The sequence below is a fragment of the Trypanosoma cruzi genome, genomic scaffold, assembly GCF_000209065.1.
Source record: "Trypanosoma cruzi strain CL Brener 1047053516273 genomic scaffold, whole genome shotgun sequence".
In the NCBI taxonomy this organism is placed as follows: Eukaryota; Euglenozoa; class Kinetoplastea; order Trypanosomatida; family Trypanosomatidae; genus Trypanosoma; species Trypanosoma cruzi.
The window spans coordinates 243,550-252,433 of NW_001849529.1; the positions used below are offsets into that span (position 1 = coordinate 243,550).

At 49.2% G+C, this 8,884-nt stretch overlaps 6 protein-coding genes across 6 annotated transcripts, besides 8 other annotated features; all 6 read right to left on the reverse strand.

The window, feature by feature from the left end:
• Window positions 1-8,884: a sequence feature (heterozygous, non-Esmeraldo-like haplotype).
• Window positions 242-265: a microsatellite.
• Window positions 393-416: a microsatellite.
• Window positions 684-783: a sequence feature (T-rich).
• Tc00.1047053509573.10 (small GTP-binding protein Rab7, putative) lies at window positions 810-1,475 on the reverse strand (the record flags this gene model as incomplete). Its single annotated transcript, XM_800659.1, has 1 exon — window positions 810-1,475. The coding sequence occupies one exon, from the start codon at window positions 1,473-1,475 to the stop codon at window positions 810-812; it is 666 nt and encodes a 221-aa protein (XP_805752.1).
• Window positions 1,609-1,652: a microsatellite.
• On the reverse strand, window positions 1,867-2,283 carry Tc00.1047053509573.20 (hypothetical protein, conserved; the record flags this gene model as incomplete). The annotated part of the gene is made up of 1 exon (XM_800660.1): window positions 1,867-2,283. One exon carries the CDS (start codon window positions 2,281-2,283, stop codon window positions 1,867-1,869), a length of 417 nt encoding a protein of 138 aa, XP_805753.1.
• Window positions 2,538-2,620: a microsatellite.
• Tc00.1047053509573.30 (flagellar protofilament ribbon protein, putative) lies at window positions 2,837-3,991 on the reverse strand (the record flags this gene model as incomplete). The annotated part of the gene is made up of 1 exon (XM_800661.1): window positions 2,837-3,991. One exon carries the CDS (start codon window positions 3,989-3,991, stop codon window positions 2,837-2,839), a length of 1,155 nt encoding a protein of 384 aa, XP_805754.1.
• Window positions 4,048-4,090: a microsatellite.
• Tc00.1047053509573.40 (hypothetical protein, conserved) lies at window positions 4,252-4,965 on the reverse strand (the record flags this gene model as incomplete). The annotated part of the gene is made up of 1 exon (XM_800662.1): window positions 4,252-4,965. The coding sequence occupies one exon, from the start codon at window positions 4,963-4,965 to the stop codon at window positions 4,252-4,254; it is 714 nt and encodes a 237-aa protein (XP_805755.1).
• Window positions 4,862-4,905: a microsatellite.
• On the reverse strand, window positions 5,124-8,324 carry Tc00.1047053509573.50 (hypothetical protein, conserved; the record flags this gene model as incomplete). Its single annotated transcript, XM_800663.1, has 1 exon — window positions 5,124-8,324. One exon carries the CDS (start codon window positions 8,322-8,324, stop codon window positions 5,124-5,126), a length of 3,201 nt encoding a protein of 1,066 aa, XP_805756.1.
• Window positions 8,517-8,884, reverse strand: Tc00.1047053509573.60 (hypothetical protein, conserved; the record flags this gene model as incomplete). The annotated part of the gene is made up of 1 exon (XM_800664.1): window positions 8,517-8,884. A coding segment is annotated over one exon (368 nt), but the record flags the coding sequence as incomplete, so codon positions are not given.

An 8,884-nucleotide genomic window follows, 5' to 3' on the forward strand; every position in this document is an offset into this window, starting at 1 on the left:
CCCCCCTTTTTTCATATTCCCACAAACGCAAAATAAAGAGGCAGCCGGGGAGAAGGGGAAATTGAATTTTACCCAACAACTCCCCCCCCCCCCCCCCTACCACCAACAAACACATACACACACAGACCGGACAGTGGAATTTATCCCGCATCCACGCACCGTTCAAAACAATAGATACATCAGGGCTTGTGCCGTGACAATTCAAGCCCCCTCTTTGTGAACTCACAAGGTGGCGGCAGTCTTTTTTTTTCTTTTTTTTTTTTTTAAAGAGCCCAGCAACCGCCGGAGTCCTCTCTCTCCGCGTGAAGGGGTGGCTTGGTCTTGTGTTTTTGTAGCGGGGGCGTGTGGTGAGGGGGGGGGGGGGGGGTACTGAATTAACAGGACAAACAAGCAACAAAACAAAACAAAACAAAACAGAGAAAAAAATTCACCACCACCACCCGCCTGCCCCAATGCGGCAAATTTGTAGTCAAAACAATGAATTGATGAATACAGAAAACAAGAGATTTCAACAAAACGCACCATCCTCCACTGCGCCCCCTTTCTCCCCCGACACACACACACACACCGGGCCGCACATTTCCCTCCAGAAACCCTTTGAAGAGAATCAAAAATCAAAAACAACAGCAACAATAAAGAAACTCCAGTAAAAAAATAAAAAAAACCCATGACTTCTCCAAACCTCCTTTCTTTTCTTTTTTTCTTTTTTGCCCTTCGGTATTATCAAGTTGGTGTTGCTTCTTTTTTTTTTTTTTTTCCTTCCCTTTGCCTTTCCCTTCTCTTTCCTCCCCGTAGTTTTTGCAACGGCGTCAGAAGGCGGTGCAGCAGCCTTTTTTCCCCTCGATCTCACGATTTATCGGTCTTCCATGACGTCCGTTGATTCCACTGCGACCCCCTTCCAGTGGTGGGGTCGTGCTCTGCGCCACGTATGTTGCTAGCTGCTGAAACGCCTCTGAGATGTTTCTATTCTCCTTAGCGCTCGTTTCCAAGTAACACAGACAGTTGTGGCTCCTCGCCCACGCGTCGGCCTCACTCTTCTCCACTTGCCGTTGGCTCCCTAACGAGATGCCGATATCATTGACATCCTCTCTTTGAACAAGATCCAATTTGCATCCCACTAATATGACGGGTGGCATATTGGGGCAATTTGTCCTCAGGCGATCGTACCACTCATCCACATCCTCAAAGGAGACACGATTTGTGATGTCGAAGCAAAGCATTACACCGTTGCAGTTTCGATAAAACGCCGTTGTCAGAGTGACAAAACGATCTTGACCGGATGTGTCCCAAATCTGAAGCCGCACGGTGCGTGGTTTTTTCTCTAGTGTTGTGCTATGGCAGTACTTGAAGTCCATGCCGATGGTTGGAACAATGTCCTCGTAAAATGTCCCGTCACAGTACCGCGACGACACGTTGCTTTTCCCCACACCAACATTGCCAATCACTATGATTTTGTACGCAAGATCCTCCGACATGAAAAGGGTACCGACGCGTTAGAAGGTTTTCCTATTAATTTTGTTTCGTTGCTCCTTTTTTTTTTTTTTCTTCGGGTTGTTTTGCCTGTTATTTCCTTCGTGTTTCTTCGCTTCCACCTCTCGCTAAAAACTAAAATAACTAAAAAAAATAAATAAATAAATAAAGAGAAAAATAGAGAGACTGTGTGTCTGTGTGTGTAGGAGTGGACACAAACAACGAACAAAGAGAACGGTCCCCACACCCCAAGGTGACAGTACACCGTGAACGCCGTGCTCACACGAGACCAGATGTGTGTGTGCATGCGGCAACCTGCACAGTGCCGTTGGGAGAACTTCGGACCGCTTTTGGAGGAAAGCAACAACAACAACCACCCGCTCCTCCTGATTGGTGTCACCGATACCACGTCGGGTGCAACTCCTTCAGTTGCTCCCGTAGACACCGCACCCTCGGCGCCTTATACGGCGGCTCCCAGATGACAAGAAGTACATGGTACCCCACCGCTGCAAAGAACGCAAGAAAGAGAAGGATCATCACCCCAATGCGAACAGGGAGAAGGTGATCCACCACAACTGCATCCGGCGGGAGCCGTCGCTCTCTATTGTACGGTGTGTCAGGCAGCGGTGGGAGCAGGCGGCCGTGCGGGGCGGAGAGGATACACGCGTAGAGAAGAAACGGCAACAGAAAGCAGACCAGGCCGATGGGCAGCGCCAAACGCGGCTGTACATATGATCCAATAAGCGTTACAATAATTCCAATTACAGTAACAAAAAGAATGGCAAACGTACCGTCACCGACACCAAGAATCATCCTGCGTGCTACGTGTATCTTCTTTGCGCAAAGCCATAAAAAAGGCACGACACCTCAAAAGCCAAAATTCAAAAAAAAAAAAAAAGATGGGGAAGGGGAAAAAAAAAAATACCAGAAGCATGCACCCAATAAAAACAGCCACCACCACCACTACAACAGAAGCATAAAATCAAATTTGACCGCCGGATGCACGGCAGATGAGTACATGGCTCAAAGGGAGAATAAAAATTTCAAAGAAAAAAAAAAGATGAGGCAAAAAACAAACAAACAAACATATACATTGGAACAAGAAAAACAAACACACACTCAAATACATACACACACCAACAAGAAACAACACACAGAGAGAAATATATGTATACGACTCAAATTACAGGCGACTGGTGTGCCTAGCGGCAAAACAAGATATTTCTATCTTAATTGACATATCTATTACGCTTATTTCCCTTCTTCTTTTATTTTTCCACCCCGGTTTGTTGTCGTTCGTGGTTTATTTTGATTTCTACTATTTCTCTCACTCTCACTCTCTCTGTTTGTGTGTGTTGGGTATGGTCTACATGCAGAGGTCCCAGTACTTGTAGTAGTCCTCATCCACAGCGTTAGTGTAAAGCTCATCTAGTTTTTTCCGACGAATTTCGGCTGCCTCCTTCTGCTTCTTCTGCTCAGCGGCAACAGCCTCACGTTCAGCACGGCGTTCACGCTCCCTCTGTCTCTCCAGGGCGTTCGCCATGCGCAGCTGAAGGTTCTCTTGCTGTCCCCAGTGCTTCTCCTCCTCCACCTCCAGCAGCCGCCGACGCCGCATGGCATCCCGCTGTAAGGCCTGGTCCTTGTACAACTGCTCCTTCTGCTCCGCCGTCATTCCCTTGTAGCGATCGGACTTCACCTTTTTGCCAAGCTCACCCACCATGGTTTCGGTTTCGTTAAGGAAGTCTCCCTCGAGGTGGTACCGAATCTCCTCCAGGCCCTTGCGTGTATCCTCCTCCTTGTCACGGATGGCCTCGCGACGCTTCTGTTCTGCCAACGCCTTGTTGAATTCGGCCTGATTCTTATGGGATAACCGGCGCTGTTCAGCAATATTTCGCTCCACTTCATAGATGCGGCGGTTAACCTCCTCATTCCGCTCATCAAACGCATGATTTGCCTCCTGCTCCATCCACTTCTTGGCGAGTTTTTCCTCTACTTGCTGCTGAGCCCAATCCCGCTGCTGAAGTTGCTGCTCCCGGCGACGATTTTTAAAGTCCAAATCTTCCCCCTCAAACTTCTGCAGGGATGAGACACCGTTGCGGGGATCATCGTCGCCCACACGGGCAGGCAAATCCTTCACCTTCCAAGTGGGGTCGTTGAGATCCCACTCTCGACGCATGTGTTTCTTCTGGAATGTCTCACGGTAGTCTTGTAGTTCCTTTTCACGCCCTGCCCGAATTTCATTCACCTCCTTCTGTAATGCCTGCGCATGTCGGTCCATCAGCAATGCCTGTCGGTCAAAGAATTCATTTCGTTCCTTCTCAAGACGCCGTAGGGCCTCTTTTTCACGCACCTGATCATCAAGAGCTTCCTTGTCAATGCCCATGTGCCGCACCTTTGGGTCCCGAAGCCGTTCCGCCCGCTGCATCATAAAAAGTCGTTTCTTCGATGTTGTATCCAGCGGTCCTGTGGACATTGTCGCGGTGGGTGAAATGGCGGGAGCATTTTGCGCCGCAGAATTCATCTTGGCCTGCTGTTTCTTTATCGCTATGGAAATGCAAACAAGGTAGAAGCTAGTACAAAAAGCAAAAAGCAAAAAAAAAAAAATAAAAATAAAAAAAAATAACAGAAATTAAGTGAAAGCATTCATATTTACCCCTTCAAATAATACTGCCAGCATGAGAACAGCTTCAGGCGCCCTTCTTGTTCTCACCTCCTTGGCGGGGTAAAAGGAAAAAAAAGTGAATGTATCATACCAAATTCCACAGCTGCGCAATCCAATCTCTACACGACGGGTTTAAATGTGAGTAATGGGGACGGTGCGGAGCATTTGAAGCAGTAATTTCTAATGCTTCTGTTGACTCCCTTGCACTTGGGGCACGTCCACAGCGTCACCTCCTTTCCGGGGAGTGGCGGGGGCGCCGGTTTGGGTTGCAGGCACTTATGACACACAACACTTCCCCTAAAGTTCATCTGGCCGCAGGGACACGCCCAGTCGTGGGGGTCTTCTCCGGGCAGCGATGGCCGCCGAACACCGGGCGGAAGCGGAGGTGCGGGAGCGCCACATTTGAAGCACTCTCGCTTTGACTTGTAATTCAGTTCGCCGCACTGACACAACCAGTCGCCTTCGGCGGGCTCGCGGTGCCGTGAGCGTTTGCCTTTGATTCGTCTCCCGAGGCAGCACGGGGTGGCCGACATCATGTACGCACGGGAGCTGCAACCGAGCGCGAGGGTTTGTGATGGGCCCCGTAAGTGGCCAAAAAATGCCGTTCCTGCGAGTGACGCGACGCAGCGCTGCATTCGCAACACCCCGCCCACCACGTGCTTCATGCGTCGTTCCCTTCGTGTTCCCTTCCTTTCCGTGGAGAGAGGGAAAAAAGGGGCGGAGAAAGCAAATAATAATAATAATAATAATAATAATAATAGTAATAATAATAAAAGAAAAGGGTAAAAAGAGGCGGAATCACCACCAGAAGCAGCGGTAAATAATATACACATGTTTATATAAAAATTCCCCACGGGTATTGTGACGCATCCTCGCAAACAACACCAACAACTTCACTATAAAGAGGAAGATTAACAACAAAAAGCAGAAACGGGGTGATACAACACAGAGAAGTGCGAATAATGGAATTGATGGGGAAAAAAAATAATAATCAACCAAGGCAGCCGGTCACAAGCGTTGAAAAGTGCTGAAACTCTTTTGTGAACAGGCTGCGGTTGTTTTTGCGAACGGACTCACACGCACTCGAGCCCAATAGCTCAAATGCCGCCCTCACCTCCGCATCCTTGCCGGCCGACAAGGCAATTTCCGCAAATTCCCCCGCTAACCGCCGAAACGACTCCCCGTCCAGGGCAATAAGCGATCGGAGAAGAACCTCCGCCTTCGACGATGGGCATTTCCGTGACAAGACGACATCCAACGTCAACCGTAAAAGGCGTGAGAAGAGACTCGGATCGGTGTGAAGCAGGGAGCCACAAACGCGGTCCCGGTGCTCCACAGAGTCACACTCCGCACAGCACAACACGCCTGTGAATATACCGAGCGCGTCCGCGCTTTGCGATGCAAGTGACGCGGAACCGGAGATGTAATAGCCCAGAGAAATTTCCAACATATGAATGACGTGGAGAAGTTCCCCGACGGGTACCTCGCAGAGAAACCACAAATGCAAGTCCCGTAGGAGTTCGCCTGCGAGCATGAGATAGGCCTTTGCAAGTTTCTCATATTGGCAGAAACGGTGACGGTCCACTAACATCATGGCCTGCCATAGGACGGTCAAGCAGGTTTTCAATGCCTTGTCCTCGTAGAGGCGCAGTACCCCCAAGTTACAGTAACCCCCCGACAGAATATTACATCCCGTATGAATCAATATCCTCAGGCACTTCAACCCCCACTCCCCGAGACACAACTCACCGGATCCCAATGCCCTTCGTACCAAATGAACTGCCATCTCCAAAGACCTACTGACTTCACGGAAAAGATGATATCCCTCCACACCGTTGGCACCAAAGTTGATGCGACGATAACGGTTTTCAGTAATTTCATTGATCAAGCGAAGCAGCTGCACGCCGCACACCGTCCCCAGATGGTTCTGAAGCTGCTGCGTCAGGAGAAAAAGGCAGGGAAAAAAACGTCTTAAGAGCATATTGTATTCATTTTGGCCAACACACGAGCGAAATACGCCCCGCCACAAACAAATGACTCGAGTGAAGAAATCCAACTGGCCATCGGCAACTGCCATCCCTCTTCTCAGGCACATCTCAAGCTCCTCAAACAAGGGTCGCAAAAAATCTGCCCTCGAAGACTCTGAATTACACCCAAGAAAATGAACTTGTGCCCGGATACGTGACAGGTGGTAGTCTACTCTGTAGAACACGGCAGCGTTCCTCGATGTCTTCACGTTGCTCGCATCCAACACAAGTCGAGTGCCATCAAATTGAGGCAGTTTCCTCAACACCACCGCCGTGGAGGGTGATTGGGCCATCTCACTCAACAGGTGTATGGCTTCAAACACGGTCTGTTCGCTGCAAGAAGATACGCAATCCAACACTTCGTCCACCACCAGTCCCAAAATAAAAGTAGCAAGTGTGCCGAAATCCTTCGCGGCGAGTGAAAGCTGCAACGACTCCTGCAGTTTTTTTGACCCATCCATCCTATTCAAAAGAGTTATATGCCACGCAAAACGCAGAAACGCTAAAAGAGATCTGTGGAAGTGACGGCTCGTTGCAGAGGGCAGGGAACGGGAAAAATTCATCTGAGAGCTTTGTCTGACAACATTCAAGCAAGCAAGCAGCACAGTGGAATCCAAAGCACGTCCATTGCGGCTGAAGCGGTACGAACCCAGCCATGAACTGGCGAGGGTGATGATAAACGCCAGGCGTTCACACACACAAAACAACTCCGGTGATGACCGGACTTCAGGTATTTTCAGCGCCTCCAGCAAAGAAGATATTTCCTTGACAATGTACTTTTCCGCCTCCTCCCCACAGAAACGCAGAATTTGAGATACAAATTCAAACTCCAGTGAACTCGTCTCCGCGTCCTCATCTAAAATGTATTCCCCAAATAAAGATGCCTCTCCACTCGTAGCAAACCGCACCGCCTGCTCTTGGTGTGACATCATGTACGAGAGGCACACATCCGGTGCGAGCAGCTCAAATAATGTACACCCGTCCTTGCAGTATGATTGAGAGCCTACCAGTTTGGCCCAAATAGACGTCAGAGAAAGAAATGACTGTCGTGCGTGATGCCAGTTTTGAAAGCATAACTTCGTGAACTCAGCGACAGCTCGAACCCACCGCTGGTAACAGGGAGCCCTCCGCATTTCATCAATCGTAAAATTTGGTTTAATGCGATTCAGTAGGCGGCAGAATTCCCGCAGAACCGTGGCCTCTTCCAAGTGAGAGCGCGACTCCATAATAGACAATGTGGCAGAAAGAATCTTATTCATCCACTCCGCCTGCTGTTGTCGAGAGGAGTAGAGGGACGCATTTACCGACACAAGGGGTGTGATGGCCTCCAACACGTCACACAGAAAACTCGGGTCCGTCACTGGTGTAGCGTACAAATCAAACAGCTTCACAAGCAGGCCCTGATCAACAAGGTCCGCGGCCCATTCCAGAGGAAACTCACATGTCATGACATCATCTGCCGCCTCATCGCATGAACACGTAAAATCAAACAAGAGAATGCGCTTCACTAGTGCTACTAAACCGCAAATGGCCTTTCCGTCCGTCTGCTGGAGCCGCTTCAGGCATTGCGAAGCGGCTCGAAATATGGGGAGAAGACACGCATTGCGGAGGCATTTGATCATTCGCTTGTGGTTGATAAGACTGCGTACCGTTCCCTCTGCTCTTTCCGCTTCTTCAATAAAGGCGACAAGGATCGCACACGAGAGTGCAATGTGCCCGTCCGAGCAGTTGGATTCCTCCAGCTTCAACGCAGCTGTCACCCGGTGAGGGAAACTTTGCAGCTCCGGGGCATCACAAAAGCCCTGCTTCACCACAGCACATAAAAGACGAATCAATACATCCACACTGGAGGCATTTAGCGAGTTGTGTCGCTGCACAATTAACCAGCTCAAAAATGATTCAAGGGACACGAGGTCGGCCGTGCCAAATTTGGACTCTACCAACTGCCGCAGCGTTTGGGAAACAAAAAATATGGCGTATGCCGATGTGGATTCCTGCAGCACCTTTTGCATCAACGACAGGCCCATCGCGGCGGCCATGCCACTCCAGCCAATCTCCGTGAGAAGCTGCAGCGCAGCCTTATCTCCTCCATAAAGAAGCGACGAGAAGCCCTCCACGCTCTCAAGATTGTTCAGTCGACTACTCATCATTAACCCCCTTTTCATGTACGCGTAATAGTAATAATAATAAAAGAAAAAAAAAAGTGGTGGCCGCGGAAAAAAAACAAACAAATAAAAGGCAAAACGCAAACTGCACACCAAAAAAAAAAAAAAAAAAACGCTCGCACACACTTGAAATCAAACTAGAAATATTCAAATGGCTTTTATTGCATAAATGTAGACGGGCATCCTTCCTCCCTAATACTCCATGCGTAGTGGATTTTCTTCGCTCGGTCGCTGGGCTGCAGGCACATGATAGCCTCTAGAGATCACTTCTCTCCCGTATGGTGTCTGGTGTAATCCCGCCTCCATCAAGGCAAGTTGAAGACGGAACCGTGGGTCTTTCATGATATCATCCACCGTGTACCCGTGCAGATTGAACTGCGAAGCTTCCGAGAATGAAACAAAGGGCACACTCTGTTGGCTAGAGGTGGTAGGCTGCAGAACTCTTTCGGCATCATACGTCACCCCCAGACGCCTCTCAATGCCTTTAAAAAACGTCTCCAATGTTCTTTGGTGCGCCTTGCGTATTCTTCCATTTCCTTTTTGATGCTTCTTGCGTAAGC